We start from the raw sequence: 23,505 nt of genomic DNA, 5'->3' as shown, positions 1-23,505 counted from the left end.
CTGGGGCAGCTGACTGCCTTTACCTGCCACGGTCCCTCACGCTTCGGGGCCGCTGCCTCACAGCGATGCAACTATAGTAACGACCGGTTTGAGAAGACGTTTTCCGACAGGTCTGACCATCGTGCCACATGTTTAAAAGAGCGAAAAGGGTCCATAAGATATGATCAGCAACTTTCAAACATAAGCCAGGTGAGAAGAGGACTGGATTAGTAAATACAACATTTTAATAGAGAAAACCATCGGTTCTGACCTTTCTTTTCACTGGAAAAGGAGTACAGAGAGGGAGGGAGAGAGGCAGGGAGGATGGAGAATCTAGACATGCTAGGGGAACAGGAAAAAGGATCTTGTCCCAGGAACAAGCACAGGAAGAGCAACAAAGCAACCCCATGACTTAATGCACTTTCTTTTCTAAATGATTGGATGGAAAGAGCTTTATGAGAAAGAAAGTATAAACACTGGCTAAGTACCTGCTACCTGCCAGGCACTAGTCAGACTCTCGATAAATATTTCATTTGCCACCCTGACCTTCTCATCTCCCGACAGCGCCACTAGTGAGCAGTGCTTTCCCGCTCTGCAGGGGTGAAATAACTTGCACGCACCCTCAGAGCTGCAGCTGGACCAGGGCACATTTGATATCTTCTCTCCCAGACTAGCACTTGCCCTAACAATGAAATCAGAATCTCAAATAACAAGCTTTCTTTTTTTATATAACAAGCTTTCTAAAGCTGCTCCTCCCCTATCTCAAAGCACAACACACACAAACTCACACACACACACAAACTAAAAAAAAAAAACAAAAAAAAAAACGGAGAGACGGAGAAAAGTGGGGGGAAGGATGGGGCACACCATGGGTGTGTAAGGACAACTGGGAACATAAGGGATAGAGAAACATCTCAGAGGAATACGAGGTTTCTCCCAGAAACCGGTCCAGGAAGCAAGAGCTCAGTTTTGCCTTCCCTCTTCATCAGTATTAAGCCTTATAAATCAAACTATTTCCTATTTCCCAGGGAAACACTCTAACACTCTTTATAACTCTACTGCAGGTTTTATCAGATGCAAATCCAAACACTACATACACCATTGCTAACTATCTTTCTCTACGTCCTATGGACAACTTTAGCTACTATAAGTTCATCAGCCCAACAGGTCACCCTGAACTTCTATGTTAATGTAATACAATCAATACTCAGCTTTTTAGTTTAGTAAAGTATGCTCCCAAGATCAAGTAATCACAAAAGGTAACAGGCCAGGAGCCTCCAAAAATGCTTTCTACTTAGCATCTTCCCTATATAACCAGGACCAAGGCAGACCATATAAATTTTCCTGGCAGTTGAATCACTATATTGCACACCCGAAACTTGTACAATACTGTATGTTAATTATACTAGAGTTGAAAACTTAACTAATTTTTTAAAAAGAAATCTATTAAGAATGAACGATTTAAAAAATATGATTCAGGGGGCCTCATCTACACATATGTAACACATACTACTCACTGGCAGAAAGTTTAAATGGTACAACTCATCTATGAATCAATTTGATGATGTGGGTCAAGACCTTTACTTTACAATGTTGATAAAGTCTGACCTACTGATCTAACTTCTGGGAAAATGTCCTCAAGAAATTATCTGAATGGCCAATGCAGACTTATGTGCAGAGAAGGCACTGAGGGGGTTCATTGAAGACCTACTACGTTCCAGATAGGGTGGGTACACAGACCTTGCCTTCAAGGAGCTTATCCTACACACGTAGGAAGGAAATCCCAGTCCACTGGGAAAGACTAGCAGAGGGAGGCAGGAAGGGACAGCCAGAGAACCCAAGCCAGAGAACCCAAGCCAGAGGTAAGAGTGGGGGGCAAACAGGTTTCCCCTCGGTGGGAACACCTCAGCTGAATCCCTAAGAATAGAAATGAGTTGATAATAAGCACATAAAAGGGAAAAGGGCATTTCTGTTAAATAAAACACAGCACACAAGAAGGCCTTCAAAAGAGCATGTGGCTTTCATGAATCAGACAAGAAATCCAGTGCACTAGCAACCTCAGGACCCAAGAGGGGAGGACGGAACAAGAAAGGAGACTGGAGACCAAAGTGAGGGTCAATACCATCCTGAGAAATTAAGATTTTTTTTCTTTATGAATTTTTTTATTGGAGTTCAATTTGCCAACATATAGCATATCACCCAGTGCTCATCCCGTCAAGTGCCCCCCTCAGTGCCCATCACCCAGTCACCCCAACCCCCCGCCCACCTCCCTTTCCACCAGCCTTTGTTCATTTCCCAGAGTTAAGAGTTTCTCATGTTCTGTCTCCCTCACTGATATTTTCACTCATTTTCTCTCCTTTCCCCTCTATTCCCTTTCACTATTTTCTATATTCCCCAAATGAATGAGACCATATAATGTTTGTCCTTCCCCGACTGACTTATTTCACTCGGCATAATACCCTCAGTTCCATCCACGTCAAAGCAAATAGTGGGCATTTGTCGTTTCTAATGGCTGAGGAATATTCCACTGTATAAGTAGACCGCATCTTCTGCAGTGAAAAGCCGAAACACCTACACCCCAATGTTTACAGCAGCAATGTCCACAATAGCCAAACTGTGGAAGGAGCCTCGGTGCCCATTGAAAGATGAATGGATAAAGAAGAAATTAAGATTTTATCTGAAGATATTAAGTACCAGTGAAAACTTTTAAACAAAGGAATGACTGTTTAAAAAGATTTGCATTTTTCACTGCTTCCTTTTAAGATGCAAATCTTAATAAGAGAACACCACTAGTGGTAAGGAAGCAGATTCGGGCTATCACGGTAATCTAGGCAACAAGAGAAACGGACAAGGCAATAGGACAGACAATTCCAAATTATAATTCCCAAAACTGGAAATGCTCACTAGTGAAGAATCAGCTAAGTATAGGGAATACATAGCCATGAAAAACAGAGTTTCCAACTCTGCAACGACCTAAGAAAATGATTACGGTAGAACAGCAAACCAAAGACTAAAATCTAAAATTCCAAATGGAGAAGGAAGCTATCTAAAATATTGACAATGACTAAATGCTTTCACGGAGTGCAACAATTTTTTTTTTAAGATTTTATTTATTTATTCATGACAGACACACACAGAGAGAGGCAGAGACACAGGCAGAGGGAGAAGCAGGCTCCCTGCAGGGAGCCTGATGAGGAACTCGATCCCAGGACCCCAGGATCATGACCTGAGTCAAAGGCAGATGCTCCACACCCAAGCCACTTGGGCATCCCACAGAGGGCAACTTTTTAAAGAAAATTTTTATACTTTCTACTATTCTTTCCAAAATAAGCAATCATTTATCAGACGCGTAAAGAGAACTTTCCATTCACAAGGCACATGTGCGGGAGCTAGTTATGTATGCAGTGGTCTGTAAAACACACATGATCCCTGGCAACATGAAACTTATAGTCCAGTACAGACCCTATTTATTAACATAAAATTATTCAATTTTAAATTTAAATGCAAAAGCAGAGGAAGAACGGAGTGTCCTGAACTCATTTATCAGTTTTAATAGACTTTTGGTAGATTGCTTATCATCTTCTATAAAAGATAATGTCATCTATAAAATATAGTTAATCATACTTCTTCCTTTCCAATCTGGATGCCAATGCCTTTTATTTCATTTTCTTGCCTAGCTACCCTGGCTAGCACCTCCAGAATAATGGTTGAATAGTAGGAGTGAAAGCAGACAGCTTTGCTTCTTCCTAGTATTAAGGGAAAAGCCTTTCACAATTATCATATCACCTGTGGGTTTTTCATACATGTTCTTTATTATCAGAGTTGGAAGTTCCCTTCTATTCCTAGTTTGCTTTTATCATGAAAAGGTTAGAATTTATCAAATGCTTTTCCTGTGTCTATTAAGATGATTTTGTGTGTTTTTTTGTCCTGTATCCCATTGATGGTATATTAACTGATTTTTCAATGCTAAACCAACCTTGCATTCCTAGGAGAAATCCTATCTGATTATGGTGTATTATGCTTTTTATATGTTGCTGGATTTGGTTTGCTGGTATTTTAAGGATTTTTGTGTCTATATTCATAACAGATACTGGCCTGAGTTTTCTTGTGATGTTTTGGTCTGATTTTAGAATAAAGGTAATACTGGTCTCAGAACGAATTGGAAAGTAACTATTTTTTTGGAAGAGTTTGTCAGGAATTTGTATGAATTATCTTTTAAATGTTTAGTAGGATTTGCCAGTAAAGCCATCTGGACCTGGGCTTTTTTCAGTGAGTAATTTTTATTTTCTAATTCATTTCTTCACCATTCTATTAATATTTTCTACTTCTTCTTGAGTCAGTGTTGGTGGTTCAGGTGCTTCTAGGAATTTGCCCATTTCAGCCAAGTCCTCTAACTCATGGACATACAGTTGCTAACAGTGCGTCCTTACAATCCCTATGGTTTCTGTAAATTCAGTAGAATGACCCCTTTTTCATTCCTGATTTTAGTCATTTGAATCTCCTCCCTCTTCTTCTAGACAATGTAGCTAAAGTTAGATTTTGGTGAACTTTTCAGAAAATCATCTTCTGGTCTGTGGATTTTCTCTATTATTTATTTTCTTTTTGATAATTTCCATTCCAATGTGTATTATTAGCAGACATCTATAGAACACGTTCCCTTGACAGTAGCAGAAATTAGATTTTTCTTAAGCCACATGGAACATCTCAAGTACAAATCAATCTGTATTATTTCCTTCCTCCTACTTATTTTTTTCAAAAATTTTAAAAGACATTATTTGAGAGAATAAGCATGTGAGACAGAGAGTGAGAAAAGCATATGTACATGAACAGAGGAAGGGCAAAGGGAGAAGTAGACTCCTCATTGAATAGGGAGCCTGGCCCAGGGCTCGATCACAGGATTCTAGGATCATGACCTGAGCTGAGCCACTCAGGCACCCCTATTCTCCTTATTTTAGATGTAATTTGCTTCTTTCCACAGAGTGTTAAGATGAAGGTTAGGAAACTTATTTGAGATTTATCTTCATTTTTAGTATAGGTATTTACAGCTATAAATTTGCCTCTAAGTGCTGCTTTAACTGTACCCCATAAATTCTGCTATGTTGTGTCTTCCTTCATCTCAAAGTATTTTCTAATTCTTCTTGTGATTTTTTGTGTGGCTCGTTACAGGGTGTCTACTAATTTCCACATATTTGTGAATTCTCCAAATTTCTTTGTTATTTCTACTCTCATCAGAAAAAGGAAAGCATCCTTTGCATAATTTCAATCCTTTAGAATTGACTAAGGCTTGCTTTATGGACCTACATATGATCTGTCCTGGAGAATGTTCCATCTGACTTAAGAAAATTGTTTCTGCGGTTGTCAATGGAACGTGTTCTACAGGTGTCTGCTAAGTCCAGTCAGCCTATAATGCTGTTTAGGTCTTTACTTACTGATCTTTTATCTAGTTGTATCCATTACTGTACAAGTGTATTGAAGTCTCCAGCTATTATTGTTAAGGAAATCATAATTATTTAAGAACATTCTATTAGTTTCCTATTGTCACTGTAACAAATTATCACAAATTTATTTGCTTGAAACAACATGAACACATTAGCTTATAATTCTGGAACTTAAAAGTCTAAAATGGGTCTGTAAGGAAGCACGTCTTATAGAGGCTCCAAGGGAGAGTTCTGTCCCACTGTCTTCTAGAGGCTGCCAGCATTCCATGGCTTGTGGCCACATCACTACGATCGCTGCTTCCCCTGCCACGTGCCTCCTCTTGGACTCTGAGTCCTCCTCCACATCTGTTTTATAAGGACCAGTGAGATTCACTGGGGCCCACTGAGAACATCCATAATAATCTCTCTACCTCAAGATCCTTAATAATATTTGCAACGTCCCTTTTGCCACACAAGGAAGCATTTGCAAGTTCTGGGGCTTAGGATGTACACATATTTGGAGAACACTGTTCAGCTCAACACAAACATTAATTGAAACAAATTGCTAAATCAAGTTCTAGTGTGCTCCATGTCCCTGAGCTCACCAGGGTCAGTATAAACCAAGCACCTCTTAGCCCCACCTTTGAATATATAATCTTGTGTTCTTTGGGCATTCTTTAACAGTTTAATTACTACATCAGTTATGTTTAGTTTCTTTTCTCCATATTTTCCTCATATTTTATGGAATTATTTCAAGTGATCATGCTGAAAATGCAGGACTGAAGCAAAAATCTGTCAATAACATACACCTTTTATGGCAAAGCAAAAAGAGCACAGGTCTTGAGTCAAAACAGAGTTTGGTTCCAATCCTGCCCTTCACCTTTGTCAGGCCCAGTTTTGTTATAAAATGGGGGCGTTAATATCTATCTGTAAAAGGCTGTTGCAGAGATTATAAATAAAGTGATGCATGAAACAACATGGAAAACATATGGGAAGCAGTGACTAAGGAGGAGCTTAATAAACACTCGCTAAGGCTGGAATGGTCCATAGACAGATAAGTAGTAGAAGGGTAGAGGGGAGGGAAGAGAAGTTGTCAAGTCAGCCAATTAACTACCTGGTCATTCCGACACATGACCCAAACAATCTTTGACAAATACCCTGACAGGTACTCTGAGTACTACCCAGTAACAACTTCAGTATGATGATGAGCTCCGTAAGATTCTTACATCTTAATCCACTGTAACTGGGAAGCAGACTGACAAAATCCAAAGCACTCAGTTACAAGCTAGCCAGGTACTTTTTCTCCCTGTAAAGTGGAATTTATGTCTTTTATCTCAGAGACTTGTACTAAGAATTGAGGAAAAATATTGTCTGTAAATCTGCTGGCACATAGCAAGAACTCAATAAATAACAGCTCATTATTATTAACAATTATGTGACACCGACAAGTTACTTAATAACTCCAGAACCCCTGATGTATAATTCGAGATACTATCCTAAAACATGAAAATCCCTAAAACTAGGCTGCAGATGTACTTGGTACCTGGTTAAACATCAGTGTTCTGAGATCTCCTTGAATCCCTCCGTGGCAGAAAGAAACATCTCCCTCAAAGACATCCACACATCCTCACCTCCAAAACCTGTGAATGTTAACTTGCACGGGAACGGTAAACTACATAGTCGCAGATAGAACTAAGGTTGTTAATCATCAAATCGTAAAATAGGGAGATTATTCTGGATTGTCCAGGTAAACCCAAGATAACTACAAGGAATCTCACAAACAGATGAGACAAGCAGGAGAGAAAGGCCTACAGGGGACGGCAGCATGGAAAGGACCCAGCCTGACGCTACTGGCTTCGGGGTGAGAGGAAGGGGCCAGGCGCCCAGGGCTGTGGGCAGCCTCCTGCAGCAGGAAAGGTTAGGGAACCATTTCTCCCCTGGAGTCTCCAGAAAGGGGCACAGCCCTACTGACTGACAGCCTGACTTCAGCCCAGTGAGAACCATTCCAGACCCCTGCCTTTCAGAACCGTAAGATAATAAAGCCACTGAATTCCTGCCAACTGTTACAGTAGCCCTAGAACACAGATAGCCTCTCTCCCTTCCAGATTTTCAGTTTTATTGTAAATAAGTCACAAACAACATCTGAATCCGAAAACTAAAAAAGGAAAAAGCAAACGGTTTTTGTTTTCTCTACACAGATGAACCTCATCTTAAATCTCTTAGGAAAATCACTTCTTTCTGAACTATACTGATGTGCGATCTAAACAGTGCTTGATTCATGGACTTTGCCATAAAGAACTTAAGATATTAATCAATATAAACGGATTCATTACAATTTCAGAACAATGGTGTTAATAAAATAATTAAGATATAACCCATTCCCTAGAAGTATGGTGTTAAAGAAGCAGCCAACTCAAGAGAAGCCTTTATTATTCAAAACTAAGGCAAGACATGGTACATATTTCCCTCGGGCATACTAGCTTCAAGTATACCATATGTTAAGTTTCAAGGCAAGTTTATGGTTTGAAACCTATTTTGCATGTTGTGGTTTTGTTTAATCAGAAGAAATACTGCTTCTCTGACTTAGATGTACTAACAGCGGAGGCCAATATTCTTTCACTCCAAACAAGGACCCCCAAATCAAGGTACTTAGAAAAGCTTATTATTGACATTTTTCAAACCGATGGCAAAACCATTCTGGAAAAGGGCTTTCAAAGGTCACTCAAGTAGAAAGTGACAACCTGAGATTGTAAATTAAGACCTGGTGCTTCATGAATTCCTAGTATGTTCTGCAGACAAAAGAGCTAATATGCAAAGATTCAGTGACACACCCAAATCTCTGGAGGACGCCAAGGATCCTCGCTGTCCCCCCAAAAACTGTAATGTCACCACCAGTGAAAAAGACCGTCCATGAACTCCTCTGGGCCTCCACAGTGGCCCAAGCACTAGGAGGCGACACTTCCAGGACAGGTAGAGGATAAGAATATAGCATTGGATGAGAGGACCTTAAAAGGCTTTTCTCCTGGAATTTGCCTTTTTTGCCCATTTTTACCACCTGCCTATTGCATTAAGAAAACCACACAGCTCTACTCATCGGGATATGAGGCCCCTGCCAACCCATTCTGAAGACCAAACAAGAACTAGGGTCCAACGTAAGGGGCGGTAGCATGAAGCAGATGACGAGTCTGCTCCTCCCTAAGCCCTAAGGAAAGGAGGAGCAGCAAGTTCCTGTGTCACAGGTCTGTGGCCCCGGTTCTCTAACAGTGAGGGGGTATCCCCCTGCTGCACACATACATCCCCAGGGAACCTGTGAGCCACAGCTCTCCCGGACGCAGCAGGATTCATCTTCTGGATGGACTGCAGACCCACCCTTACTGCGGATTGTACCAACACTAATCAAACATACACAAAGAAAGCAGCCATTTCAGCATGTGTTTGGTGGTGAGAATTAAAAGCCACAAAGCATTTCACTTAAATTTAAGCTCTACTGGGAAAGCATGAACCTGGACCTTCCAGTCAATCTGGAAGACGTGTGGTTGTGAACAAGAGAGCAACGAGGAGCCAGGCAGCTCTGCACACAAACAAGCCTGGGCTAACCTGATGGGTCCACCAACCACTTCAAACTATTACCAGCTCAGGGTTCAAGAAGCCTACCCAGATCCGGTTTTGCTTAAGCGTTACTCGCAGTGACAAACTTTTTAAGATTCCTACTTGAAAAGAAATGCATGACATGCACACACAAAAAGCTTTCAAAGCACACAGCTTCATGTGTAATTTATACTGATGGACTCACACCCCCTTTACGAAGTCAGAAAAGGAAACACTGGAAGGGCTCTTCTCCTTTGCCCAGGACTCCAGGGTCCATGCGGCCACAAGGTCTCTTTGTCCTTTTCTCCTTTGAATCTGCACTGTCCCCGAGGGATCTCCTCCTCCACCGTGGCTTCAAATACACGCCGATGCAGCCCTAGCGCAATCAGACGTCTAGGAATATCACGTATAATTCTGAACTCACGTACTTCACTTTTCAACCTGTATTGTGCAACATCCCAAATGATCTTTACCGAAACACATAGTTGACTGACCATGTCCTTCCCCTGCCTTCTATCTGTCAACTGTGCTCCAAATTTTAAAGTACATTCATACTGCCAGCTGTTTACAGGCCCTGCACATTCTAGTCCCTGCCTATGGCCCAACCCCACTTCTCAATACATTCCTGCTTCCACTTTATACTCCAGACAAGCTAATAGAAGGCGCTTTCACATGTATGGTTCATTCAACAACAATTGAGCACCTACTGTGTGTGAGGCACTATTCTGAGCACTGGAGATTCGACAGCCTGGAGCGTCTGTTCTATACCATCTTAAGGGAGGTCAGTCACTAAATCCTCACAATAAGTTTGGGAGGTCGGCAGTACTGCGCCTCCTTGAACGTACAAGGAGCTGGGTTTAGAGAGGTGAAGGTATATGTCTGGTAATTCTTAAAAGACAAAGCCTGAGTCCCAGACTCAAGGATCATGCCTATACTACCAGGGTGCACACACCCCCCACAATGGCCTGAGAAATGGGGAGTCTCTCAAAATCAGTAGCTGGAAACTCAAATAAAATGAAAACACTGTTTTTCCATGTTTCTTCTATCCAACCAGAGATCATGAATTCATTGCCCTAATGCATAGAAGAAGAATATGAGACTAACTGACTCCTCATTCTACAAACATTACTGAGAGAACCCATGATCACCCAGGCACCGTGCTGGGCACCAGGGAAGGAATCAAAGACAATGAGTCACATTTCCCGCCTAAAGGAACTTGGATTCTCATGGGAGAAATAATTCCCAACAAATCATTGTCATATAGAGTGCCATAAATGCAAGGTTGGCTGCAAAGAGGAGGGAGGGCTCTCCAGCAGGTGCTGGGGACACACCAGGGGAAGAGAGCAGGAGCCCACTCCAAGCACCCCACATGCCTAGTAAGAGGTCCTGCACCCACATAAATGCCCACAGTCAATGCTGAGGAAACAGACTCCGAGAAGTCAACTGACTCATGTCACAGGTATGTCACCCTTTGCAGCCCAGAATGTCTCTCCTGCTCCCCCAGGCCCAGGTCAGTCCCTCTTCCCTCCCCAAGTCAGTGCCACAGGACCCTGCACTTGTCTTTGCTGCAGCGCTTACCATCTGCAGTATAAATAAATGTCTTTGAATTTGACCGCTTCCCCACTGAGCTGAAACAATTCCTTCAGCAGGAAAAGAGCATGATCCAGCCCTGTGTCTCATCACTTAGCCCCACTGAGGAGCACGATCCTTTCAGGGTAAGAACTGATCACCCTCCAGTCCAGGAGGAAAGGCAGCGGAGAAACACACAGGCTGCCAGTTCTCTCCCAAAGCGTCTCTGAAAATTGAGATTTCCCAAAAGAGTAAAAGTCTGAAGTCTCATTAGCAGAGTTTGCTGCTCCTGTGACATCTCACCGATTGTCCAAGCCCAAACCCTATTTTCTGCTATGACTCCTTTACTGGAAGTGACGTGGCGCTCTAACAAAGACTGGGGAAGAACTGACATGCAGCCTTCTAACTGACTGCTTCCAGAGCTGGGTATCGAGGCTGTCCCCGGTAGCTGTGCGGGGAGGTCACAAGATGCCAGCACTTTACAGAGTTTCTCATAATCATTTTACAGATAGAGAAACTGAGGCTCACAGAGCTTATTATCACCAAGAGTAAAACCCCCTAGTTACCACTGATAAGCAAAACCCTGGCAGGTCAAAGGAAACTGAAAGAAAGTACAATATAAAATACAGGCAATTGACTGTTAAAAGACACATGACTTTTTTCTTGTCCCTGTGGTCTTCTAAGTCCTTGTAGACCAAACAGCTGCAGGGCAGGGAGCTTGGGTTTCCATCTGTTCTGAGCTGATGGTACACTTCATGATGGGCAACGTGTCCACAGACAGTGCTTTCCTCCTATGTGTCTGAGTGCGTGAGAGACGCACAGACACCGAGGTTATAGCTTCCTCACGACAGTACTTCCCCTACGTAAAAACAACAAAACAGTAAAAAGCAATAACGCTCATTAACCAAATCAAAATCTTAGAAGGCAGCTCAGGACATGGGAGACAAGAGCCAGGTGGGGGGCAGGAGACCCGCGCAGCTTCCCTTTTCCCACCAGACCAGGACTTTCCACAGAACCATGAGGTGTCTGGGACACAGAAGGTTAAAGCCACCTTTCTGAAGTCTTGAGAAAGGACTGAGGGCAACTTCATGCTTTTCTGACAAGCAGCTTGCCAACAAACAGAACAACTGCTTACCAACACGCTGACAATTGACTTTTGAATTCGGGGAATTAAAAAAAAAATGTAAGCAATAACTAAAAGTCTGATTTATTTTAGAGTCTTCAGAGACACTCTAAATTGATTTAATTTGCATATTTATGCTCACGCTTTTGCTATCTGCAATACTCTGGTGCTGCACATTACCTGGATTGCTGTCAGTGTGCATTGACAACAGGCAGCCCTTCCTAATGACACGCTTTTCCCTGAGAATAGGTTCACTCCCTCATAAAATCCATTCGTCACTGCCATAATGAAGTCCCTCTTTCGAATAAATTAGAGCAATAAATTACATAAAGAAAATTGTGAAGAAACAAACCTATTTTGAGACAATGAAAGGAGTATAATTTTGAGGTTTCTCACCCAATCGACTGGTGCTGAGTTCTGCTTTCAGGGAAGACTACACGGAACAGGGGCTACGCTAAACCAGAGCACAGGCCCCGCGTGACGCCTGCACATTACGGCTCTGTCTTGAGCTACATCTACATTAAGAAAAAGGTAACCATTTTACAACAGTGAGATAAGCACCCTCGAGACATTTATGAAATTATTTTTCCACTACTTTGCATCTTGTGCATATTATGCTTTTAAAAGACTCACATCTTACAAATTAGGTCCTCAACACATCGACAAGGCGTAAGAAACGGGTATCCAAAAGATCCACATAAGAGGAATGAGTGGTCTGCAACAGAAACAACTAATAATTATCATTAATCCACTCATCCAAAGGGGACAACTCTGTGCCCTCATGTGGATGGCATCGGAAAACAGAGACAAGGCCTGGTCCCTGCCCCCTGGTAGCTGACAGCAGGGAAGGGCAAGCAGACTAGGTGCTCTAGTTTCTCTAACTGAAGTGTTGTCAGGACACAACCATATACGTTTGTCTCCACACGGTCTCTGGCTGCTTTTTGGCTCCATGGTGAGTCGAGTAGAATGCACAGCCCACAAAATATCCACTCCTGGCCTCCTAAGGAAGTCTGCTGGCCCACAAGGAGCTGCACATGAGGACAAGGGTAATACCCCGCGGACACACACCCACCTCCCACTCTGTCCAGTGAAAGGGCCCAGGGGCAATGATAAACCAGCAGCCCAGATCTCGATGCCGAAAGATCATTCCACACTGTGAGAAACCCTGTGCCTTGGAAGAAATGGCTGGTTTCAGAGCCATGACAGAGTAAGTACAAGATGTGCCTAAAACAAAATGCTGTTAGGAAGTTTAAAAAAAAAAAAAAAAAAAAAGACTCAAAAGACATATGGGAGGCCCTGTCAACAAGACCCAGGAGTCAGGATAAAGAGCTCCCCAGTGGCCAAATCTGAGGCAATTTGTCAATTTATATACTGTGACAGTAGAGCATCATCACCAGTTGAATCAAGAACTTACACGGACAGATGACAGCTGGAGGGAGGGGAGAGGGAGGAGGAAGGACAGAACGATGAACACATACCCTCCAGGAGAACGTCAAGCAATCAGTGTAGACGCAGTCAACAAGAAGATCACCATTTTACAGCCAACACAGTAATAATTCAGCTAAGAAACATTAATGGGTGCTAAAGTCCGTGAGGGAGAGTTTATAATGAGGAGCAGAGCACTTACAAGGCCCTTAAGGTAGTAGCCTCCCCACCAAAGTACAAATGACTTGCACGAGGAAGAGTCTCTTGGCAGTGGAGCCACCGGCGGGACTTAACCAAGCACCCAAACTCGACCTCATCGGGAACAGGACAGAGCAACACTGATACGGCGCACCTCCTCCTCCGAGGTCCTGAAGAGGACACACTGTCACCTCTGTGGCACACCTGCCAAAAGGGCACACATGTGACTCCAATATTAAGGAAACAGAGAACCCGAATGGAGGGACCTTCTACCAAAACAACTGGTCCCTGTGGTCACCGAAACAGCACAACATAAAAGGTAGAGGAAGGCAGAGGAGCCCTTCCAGACTGAGCCTCCAAGGCCCCCAAGACCCCCAAGGCCCCCAAGCTGCATGCGCTGCGGGATCCTGAGCTGGAGACTCTAAGAGACAAAGCGGGAGCAAATGGCAAGCTGAGCTCATGGACTGTAGATGGGATAACAGTAGGAAACAACAATTAACTTCCTAAATTTGATCGCTGTTATCTATGACTGCAGTTATGTAAGAAAAGGTCCTTATTCTGAGAAAATACACAGCACGGTGTTTTATGTTCCGAGAGGCCCGGGGGTGACACAGGCACCTTACCCCCCAAAGTGTCAGGAACATACATAAATACAAGAGAGGATAAAGCCAGCGTGGGAAAATACGAACCACTGGTGAGTCCAGACAAATGGGCCTGTGGGGTCGCAGCACTACTCTTTCAACTCTTTTAAAATCGGCTCCAAATACAAGTTTTTAATCCCAGGAATAAGAAACAAAGGTCCTCACAGGGGGAAGGGGAAGGAAAGAGAAGCAGAGAACCACAACGGGATGAGGATACGAGGGGCACGACGGGGGTCAGGGGGTCGGGCATCATCGGGGTGTCAGGAGAGCCTGTGTCCCCACCCAAGTCCTCTTCCCTCCTGTGGGGGCAGGGGGAGTTCTGCGTCCCTCCAAGTCCTCTCCAAGGAGCACCCATAAGCTGGCCACTCTCTGAGCCCCAGAACCTCCCTCACTCCTCCTCCCACCACAGCGCTCACACACTCCAGAATCATCCCCTCTACATGTTTATCTCCCTCCCTGGATCGCAGGTTGCTGGATAAAAAATGTGAAATGAAGATAGTGATGAGGGTGGCAGCAGCCACTAGGCCTGTGCTTACGACACACCCCCCATGACCGACACAGCCAAAGATTCCAACTGGGCTTCATTTTTTAAATTTTTTAAATAACAATTTTACAGTCATGGAAACTGATGCTGAGCAGGGTTCCTGTATCAAGGTCACCACACGGAACGGGAGAGTTGAGATGGGGACTTAAACATGTCTCATTAAAAACCGTCCCTAAGGGGTCCCTGGGTGGCTGACCTGCCTTTGGCTCAGGGTGTGATCCTGGAGTCCCAGGATCAATTCCCGCATCAGGCTCCCTGCCTTGAGCCTGCTTCTCCCTCTGCCTGTGTCTCTGCCTCTCTCTCTCTCTCTCTCTCTCTCTCTCTGTGTCTCTCATGAATAAATAAATAAAATCTTAAAAAAAAAAAAAAAACCCGTCCCTAAGCTCTCCCTTGGACCACACTGTCTGCACCTCATTCCAGCGTTTGTAGTTAGCAGTGGCCTGCAGTTGGGAGGCAAACAAACGGTGAAAGGGGTTTCTCTAAGTACTTTGTCCACGTTTGCTGAGCATCCCAAACTCAGAGCAAGGAGCGGACGAGGTGCAAGGTAGAAGAAGAAAGCCAGCCCTAAAACAACTGCCAGCAGATAATCTCGCAGGTAGAGAAGAAGGGCTGAGGTAGGAAATTCCAATATAAAAGATGCCATTTGGGCAGCCCAGGTGGCTCAGCGGTTTAGCGCCCGCCTTCAGCCCAGGGCCTGATCCTAGAGACCTGGGATCAAGTCCCACATCGGGTTCCCTGCATGGGGCCTGCTTCTCCCTATGCCTGTGTCTCTGCCTCTCTCTCTCTCTCTCTCTCTCTCTGTGTCTCTCATGAATAAATAAAATCTTTAAAAAAAATTTGCTTTTAAAAAAATAAATAAATAATAAAAGATGCTATTTTAGGCACGAGATAAGTACAGTGTGAACTCACGTTTGATGGACTATGTCTTATACATTAAAAACATAAAGTAAAACTAACTAGATATAAAGTCATGGCCATTCCCCCCTAACGGCCTCTGAGGCAGGCATCACTGCCTTGGCAGGTAAAGAAACACAGAACGCACAGCTACACCGAGCAGTGCAGGGACTTCACCAATCGGAGCTGGATAAATGAATAAAATGAGAGAAACCTCGGTATGCATCCTGGAAGGTGTATGGACTCCATCCCATATCCTGCTCTACTGAAATTACTAAAAAATGCAATCGTGGCTTTATCCAAAATTCCTCCCAGGTTTGGACGTGGTACTGATGGGGCCCCTGGCCCCGGGAGGAAGCAGGAACTCCTGCACCAGCTACAAAGCTCTGGTTACTATCGCTTGCCTCCTCGGACAAATCCAAGATTTTGACTCCTATGCTCCAATGCAAACAACAGGACTAGAATTTTCCCCCACGGAATGAACAAATCTGTGGCCAGCAGCCGTCCATCAGACTATCCTGACACTTACCTTGAGGACAGTTCTCAGTTCAACGCTTTGGGGGTATGTTTTCTTTAGGGACAGTAAGCCCCAGACCATGACCTCGCACACGCCTGCCCACCCTGTTACCTCCACCGGCTTCTCTGCAGTGAGAACAGACCAATGTCACCGGCGGTCGCCAGGCCCGAGGCAGCAAGGGGAGCAAGCGCCTGGCAGCAGCACCGGGCATACCTGAAGCCCTGAGACGGTGCCTGCGGATGGACGTGAGGCCTCTCTGCGGATGCGGGGGAGAGCTACGGGCTACACCTGTTAGGATCAGAAATGCCAAAGGCCACTGCGGTTCCACCAGATGCTAGGCGCGGTTTCAGCTCCGGCGACCGAGGGCAACCAGCTGTGCGCAGCGCCACCTCGTGGAGCCAGAGCAGAGCACACGGGCCACCAAGGGACGCGCCGGGCTCCTCCCGGGGCCTGCTCCCCATCTCCCTGCTCCCCATCTCCCTGCAACCCATCTGGGGGGGCTCGGCCCAACAGGGACACCAAACGCGCTGCTCTCACATCCTCAGCTCCTTATCGTAACAAGAAGAACATCAGTGAGTCGCCACCAACACCTTTTCAAGTCCTTAAAATAGCAGCAGGGGCTGATTGGTGAAAAATTATGGAAATGTAGAAAAATTATGGAAATGTACAGCTTACCAATTCAGAGCAAGAGATCTTGTGCTTGTGGAGAGGAGCTGCTGAGCGCCCAGCTATGCTCTGAGAGGTACCTTGAGCCTTGAGCAGCACGGTGACAGTCACTGCCTGGGTCTGACTGCGGAGGCTTCCTACCACTGGGTCTGCCCTTTAAGTATTTCCTGGAATGGAAAACTAAACTCATTCTAATAACAAAAAAAAAAACCCACCCTGAGAACTGAAGCCAGAGGATTAAAGTTACTGTCCATTTTATGTCTGGAGAGTGATGCCACCACACACGGGTCCGAGGCCATCGTGTACAAAGAGCAGGTGATGTTTACAAAGCATCCGTCAGGTGTTAGACACTGTACTCATCTCATGCCTCAAACAACAGCCCTACAAAGGAGGTATAAATGTTCCCATTTCAAAGATGGGAAACCCAGAATCCCAGAAATGAGTAATTTATCTAGGCTCACACTACAAAGTCTTCGCCTCCCATAATCACATGGCTCCTCCTGTAGCAGCCCTTCCCTTGTGAGGTAACACCATTCCCCACGTCCACGCCACCACCACACCTTCCATGCTGCCACTGGTCACAGAGTTCCTGCCCTCCTTTGGTCGGGCCATTGTCTACACCTCTGCACAGTCCGCCCTACATAGACCACCTGTCCAATACCGAGCAATTAACTTTAAGAGCTGCGTGGCAGAGAATTTCTCTCCGAAGTCAAAGATGAAAATCCAGCCAGAGTGAAAGCTTCCACCTCCACCTGGTGCTCACAGGTAAAGCGTCTACTGTCTGGGAAGTAGGCAGGTGAGGATTTGAATCCTGGTTTACCATTTAGCTGACCTTAGGCAAATAATTTGTCCTTCACGCCCTCACTTTTTTCACATGTAAAATAAGGTAAAATGATTTACTCTTTTAACCCTGTGAGAAAAATTAAATGCAATAATGCACATAAAGCATCTAACCCAGGAAAAGCTCTTGATAAATGATAACTATCACTATTAGCAAATGCAAGGTGAGGGTATTCAACCCCCCATCCCCATCCCAAGCCCACTACCATCAGAGAGCCAAAACCATTGTCTGTTCGGAATATGTTCTTTTATGTTCTTGGCACTATTTCCCCCCACTTTTTGAGCCTATTTTTAGAAAATGGAGAATTTCTAAACATACAATAAATGGACTAAAAATCCCTGATATCATCCTTTCAACCAACTGCTTCTATGATCAAACACAGTATTTATAAAAAGCTCTTTGCCTCTGAGAGGTTCCTTCAAGACACACAGAGCTTTTGTCTTAGTGACTGTCCACAAAGTCTTCCTATTTTCTCCTTAACCACTGAAATACACATAATTAAAAACACTTTACCTTGAATGCCTACTGAAGACTGAAAAGCTACTGGAGAACATAGGAAAAAAAGTGAACTTGCCTTTTCTGGTAAAACACATTTTAGGGGGACCTCTTTTAAAATTTCATCATCACCAGTGGAAATTCCTAATTGGCTTCTACTATAATAAAACTTTTATTCGGAAACACTGTCGACTTCTGTCCTTTTGTCTGTTTTCTTAAAGTATCCTATCAAAACACCACAGGCTCAATTTAAAATTTCAGCCTATTTAAAGTTGTGCACCTTGACTGGGCAAGTTGCTTTACATTTTTGAGTCTCAGAGGAGTCATTTGAAAAAACAAAAGAGGCAGGCAGGGTATAAAACCACCTACCTTGCAAGATCTTTGTGAGGATTAGAGATAATGCATAGGAAGCACCTGGCACAAAGGGGCCCTCAATTTGGCAGCTTTTATCATAATCATTATCCCCAATGCTCAGGAACACTTCTATTTTTTGGTAAAAAAAAAAACATAAACCATCCTATCTTCACTCAGTAAGAATGATGACAACAAGCAAAAAAAGGCTCTTGTGATATCAAAGCCTCTGCTGGCATTCATTCAGTCTGCAATCCCAGTTGCTCCTCTGGTTGCACCCACCTCCTTTGGGTGTCTGTCTGCCATCTGAGATTGCAGATTAACTCCTTCGGGTAAGAAGGCTTATTTGCCATAGAACAAGGGCTTCAAATTTCTGGTTTTAATCTGTCAGTAGGAATGTAGGGAAGGAGAGCTAATTGTATTAGAGCATCCTGGCTTAATCAGTTCCTTGGAAGAAGAAAAGTAAATAGACATCTGATTCAAAGCAGACCTGCTAACATCTGTCTCCCGGAGGAGGGCCCCCGCAGTCCTACCACATGTAAAGATCACCGCAGCCTTCTGCTCCAGGTCTCACCCTGCATCTCACTTAGTGCCTCTTACATCTGTGTCATCACTGCCCACGTCAGCTGCCCTACAGCCACAGCACTATCTGAGTCTTCCACCTCTGTGAAAATTACAACACAACACTGAAATGAAGACCAGAGTTGAAGGTGCAAGAGCTACGTGCGGGCCAGAGTTACACGAGGTGCTCAAGACAGAGACATGGAAGCCCAGGCTGCGCCCGCCCAGAAGCTGACACTCTCCCACGGAAGACAGAGGTCCAAAGAATGTAGGGTGAGGACAATCACACCATCAGAGAGGTTCACACTGGCTGCTCTGGGGAAAAATGAGCCATCTAAATCCATTTGGAGGGGATGATGTGGTCACAGGAAATCCCTTACAGCAGAAATTCCAAGGGCAAGGTACAAAAAGGGATGTGATATAACTTGCCTTTCAATTCCAGCCATTAACTGGCATCCCAGCTGGACCCGATCCCTCTGTGGGCCAGGGTGGTTCGGGAAGGAGCAAAGCTTGCACCTTCCTTCACTGGGACATTTGGCAAGTACGTCACCCTGGGTAAGTCACTTTAGCTACTGGAGTCTCAGTTTCTCCAACTGAAACATTGGGCCGATAACCTCTACATTTCTGGGCTGTGAGAGTATTCAGATTGCAGACAAGACCCAGCACAGAGTAGAACCCAGGCTGGCTGAGTTAAACCATCTGGCCACTCAGCACTTCAAATGGACAGCTGAAGGATAGTTGAAGACATTCTTAGGAAAGAAGAGGGCACTGATAAACTTGACACTCATTCCCCAATGACCATATATGAGAACACTCACTTCTCAGAAGCAGAGCCTATGTTCTGGCCCCACAACCTCCAGGACCCAGCCCCATCACCTGGCATGGCAGGTTATAAACAAACATGTCACTGATGACCAAATACCAAAACACTGTAACCCACAATCACTGGATCACTTCAAATCATAACACACTGCAGGAAACTCAGAAATGGTTTACCGAAACATGTGAGGCATCCCATCCGCTGTCTTATGAAAAACAAACAAAAACTCTGGAAAACCTAAGAAAACAATTAAAAACTGAAAAGCCACATCCTCCTTTGGATGGAACAGAGAATCACACACTACATCTAAATATAATTCTGCAATTTCCATTCTCATTTGTCTCTCTTACTCTACACGTCTGACAACATTCAAGCAAATCACAAATGTTTTCCAAAAGCAGTCACCAAAAATGAAACTTTAAGCCGTCAGGTTTTGTTGAACAAAGAGACGCAGCACACATGGGGCTAAGTAATGATGCTCCCTTTATACATTTTTACCCCTCACATATATCCTGAGTAATGCTGAGTACTGGTATTAGAAAAACTGATGTAAGATGAAAAATTATTATTTTGAAATACCAACAGAGAACTTTATCAATCTGGGTACAAACAGACCACCTTAATCTTGAACTCTTTGCTCCACTTCCTCTTGCAACCAACCACTAACTATAACTTGGCAGTGAACCAGCCACCAATCCATATATTATATCAGATAATTAAAAATACAGGGTTATGTAATCTTATTTAATGGTTACTTGGCTTGGATTGAAAACCATCCAAAGGCAGTACCAGAGAGCTGGATTAAATTATAATGCATAAGACAATTCTAAAGATGTTTTTAGTAAGAGTCAGCACATCCCCCCCTAGCAAATATAATACAAAACATGGGACGCTACTTTCATCTCCAATTAACCTCCTTGGCAAGAAACGGCAACGTCAATTCACTCTGGGAGAAGGCATGGGAGTGGGAGAAAGGGCTGATACCAAGGCCTACCTTCTTTGATTCAGTTTTAACAGCAAGCAAACATTAATCATTACATTTGGTGGAGAAACAAAAGTACTTAGTATTTGGAAGGCTGGGGGGGGGGTTAGCCTGAGAAAATAAAAAGTCAGCAACTAACGCCCGTTGTGAAACACAAGCCTGGAAAAAGTATAAAAGCTGACCTGTATTAGCACGGGAGCATATATCTTGACGTCATCCCAGCTCAAGTTCTTACTTAAAGATTACTAGAAACAAAATAATTCAGCTAGGGGGTTGATCAATGTTTACAACTACTGAATTTAAAAAAAAAAAAAAAAAAAAAAAACGGCAACACCTCATTTATAAACTGTTTCATTATCATAATGTGTTGATTACAAAAGTAATAAACTGGTCACAGGAGGGCTTTAATTCAAAAGTGCCTCTTGGCCGGAGCATTAAAATCCTGCAGGATAAATCTGCTACCAATGCTTATTTCTTCAAAAAGACCACTAATCAAGTATAGAAAGAAACTTTTTTAGAAAAATCAAGACAAGTCGACCAGAAACAAGCATATTAATGCTACTGATTTCTGCGGGGTTTTAAATTAGCATGTGCTAAGTGTTTTATTCTATCTTTGCAGGAAGGCTTAAGTAACAAGAACACTGGCCTTAGGAGTTGCAAGACCTGAGTTCCAATTAAATCTCAGTTGCCCACAAGCTTGAGTAGCTGGGTTCCTCAGCTGCCTCCCCAGAAAAATGGAGACATCGTGTCGATCTGATAAGAGTGCAAGTGTTAGACAGGAACTGGGCATCATGTACCGTAAGGAGCCTCGGAAACTTGCACACACTCCACAAAAACATAAGGTATTGCATTCACCGCGGACCATCACCACTGTACAAGTTAGTGCCGGAACGCTAATGCATTGAAGTTCAGAATAAACTCTGAAAAAAAAAGAGTTTCTTTGCAAGGCAAAGAGTCAAAACTGTAGCTAAATAAGACTAAAAATGCTTTACTATAGCCAATAACAAGATGGTAATCAGATTCAAAATCAAAGCTTTCTAATTAACCCTTCAAATTCAGACTTGAGACACTTAAAAATGCTCTTGTAATTCTGAAGTTACATAATTGAGCACGATTAGTATTTTAAATGATAGGGCTTTGCATTCTGGATATCAGCTTATAATTTAAGGGCAAAACATTTCAGTCTGAAGTAATCTAAATTAACAGTAAAGAGAGCATCCACCTAGCACCTTTTCCTTCTTTCATAGAACTGTTCAATGTGAAAAATGCATTTCTTACCCAAATCACATTTTTTATGGAAAAGTAAGGTAATCAGATTTAACATCTAAAAAAAAAAAATACTAAATGGCAACATTGTCCAATATCTGTTCTAAGTAACTAGAGGCCATTAATGCTAGGAGAAACATAGAAACCAAAGGAATGTTTAACGTATTAGCAACACAGTACTATGGCAATATGGCACAGAGGAAAAAAAAAAATTCTAAGTTTCAAAATAAGATAACTCATCACACTTTTAAGCTGTTTCCTTAACTGAATACAACATAACTTTGTCAGCTTCTTTATTAAAAAACAACGCACTTGATTCCACAATCTAGAATACTGCTAATGCCACTGATCTCACACAACGTACAAAGAAATTTCTTTCACAGAAATGACAGCCCAGCAGGCAACAAAAGATATATGTAAATCATGAAGAGCAAGGAGTACAAACCTAACTGCAGAACTGTTCAGAAGAGCATGGGAACAAAGCTCAAAATTCTTTTTCTCTGATTTAAGAATGTAAGCCCATTACTTTTTCACAAGCCCACTTTATTAAAGAAATTAAAAAAAAAAAAGCCTGCAATTGAAATGGGAAAGCTCTGTAAACAGATTTCTGCTCAACCATTCAAACAGCATGCACGCTTCAAATTCTTGGAGACACCGAGCCTCTCCGCTACCACCATCAGCGGACAACACACCCTACTCCGAAGAACTGGCTGGAACAGCCGAATGCTGGAGGCTGCTGTTTTAAAAAATAGATATCTATATACAGATAGAATATGTCTGCCTCATCTTTCACTTCCAACAATAAAAGAGCCAGAGCCAGCATTAAGATCAGCAGACCCGATTTAACTCGGGAACCACAAACTGTCACTGCACTGAGTGATTCAGGCAAAAGGTAACAGATCTGACCAGATAATGTTTCTGCCATCACCCAGAGAGGGGAAACACACACACACACACACACACACACACACACACACACAAAACAGACCAGTGGCCCCCAAACCCATCTTGATCCGAAACACGGATTAACGGATACAGAAGGAAGTGAGGACTGCTCCTGGGAAGGGAGGCTTGATTTACCATCCATCCCAGATTACTCAGGAGGCTGGAGGGAGAGAACGAGCCAGGAAATCCTGTCCCGGGCAGGCACGCCTCCATAGGTCCCTGGATCCCCGGCGCCCCGTACTTTGCAGGACTGTTCACACCCTGAACCGGCGGAGGCAGCGCTGAAATGGCACAGGCAGCAAAGACTCCTTGCCCGGTCTTCCCGATCCCTAAGCGGCCAGCCCCCAGGGAGGGCGACCCCCCCTCCCCCGGAGCCTCCCAAAGAGAAGCCAAGCAAGCCAAGAAGGGGGCAACTGCGTGGGCCTCTTCTCTCCCACCAACCCCTCCGAGGGCCAGCTTGCCAGCCTCGGCAGGAGCTGCCCGGCCCCGGGGAGGGCGGACCACCTGCCAGGGTGGCTCCAGCCTCGGCGTGGGGGGAGGAGGAGGAGGAGGAGGAGGAGGAGGAGGAGGAGGAGAGCAGAGGAGCCGGGCTCGGCCACGCGGACCGCGGGGTCCCTCTACTCCGAGATGCCCTGACCCCAAACCTCCCCCACAAGGTCCTCAAACTTCACCAACAATCCAAG

General features: G+C 44.0%; 1 protein-coding gene across 10 annotated transcripts in view; it reads right to left on the bottom strand.

Moving 5' to 3' along the window:
• KHDRBS3 (KH RNA binding domain containing, signal transduction associated 3) overlaps positions 1 to 23,505 on the bottom strand; it is a 185,657-nt gene that overhangs the window by 161,493 nt on the left and 659 nt on the right. The window contains exon 1 of one of the 10 annotated variants that reach the window (XM_077847351.1): positions 22,958 to 23,111. The exons of 8 other annotated variants lie outside the window; for them this stretch is intronic. In XM_077847351.1, the coding sequence (XP_077703477.1) occupies positions 22,958 to 22,964 (7 nt within the window). In that variant the 5' untranslated portion in view covers positions 22,965 to 23,111. Of the gene's footprint in view, positions 1 to 16,570; positions 16,594 to 22,957; positions 23,112 to 23,505 lie in introns of those variants that run through there. One more of the 10 variants, XM_077847352.1, reaches the window with a different exon arrangement.

Source organism: Canis aureus, chromosome 14 (assembly GCF_053574225.1).
Source record: "Canis aureus isolate CA01 chromosome 14, VMU_Caureus_v.1.0, whole genome shotgun sequence".
NCBI lineage: Eukaryota > Metazoa > Chordata > Mammalia > Carnivora > Canidae > Canis > Canis aureus.
This window is presented reverse-complemented; position numbering and strand designations above follow the sequence as displayed.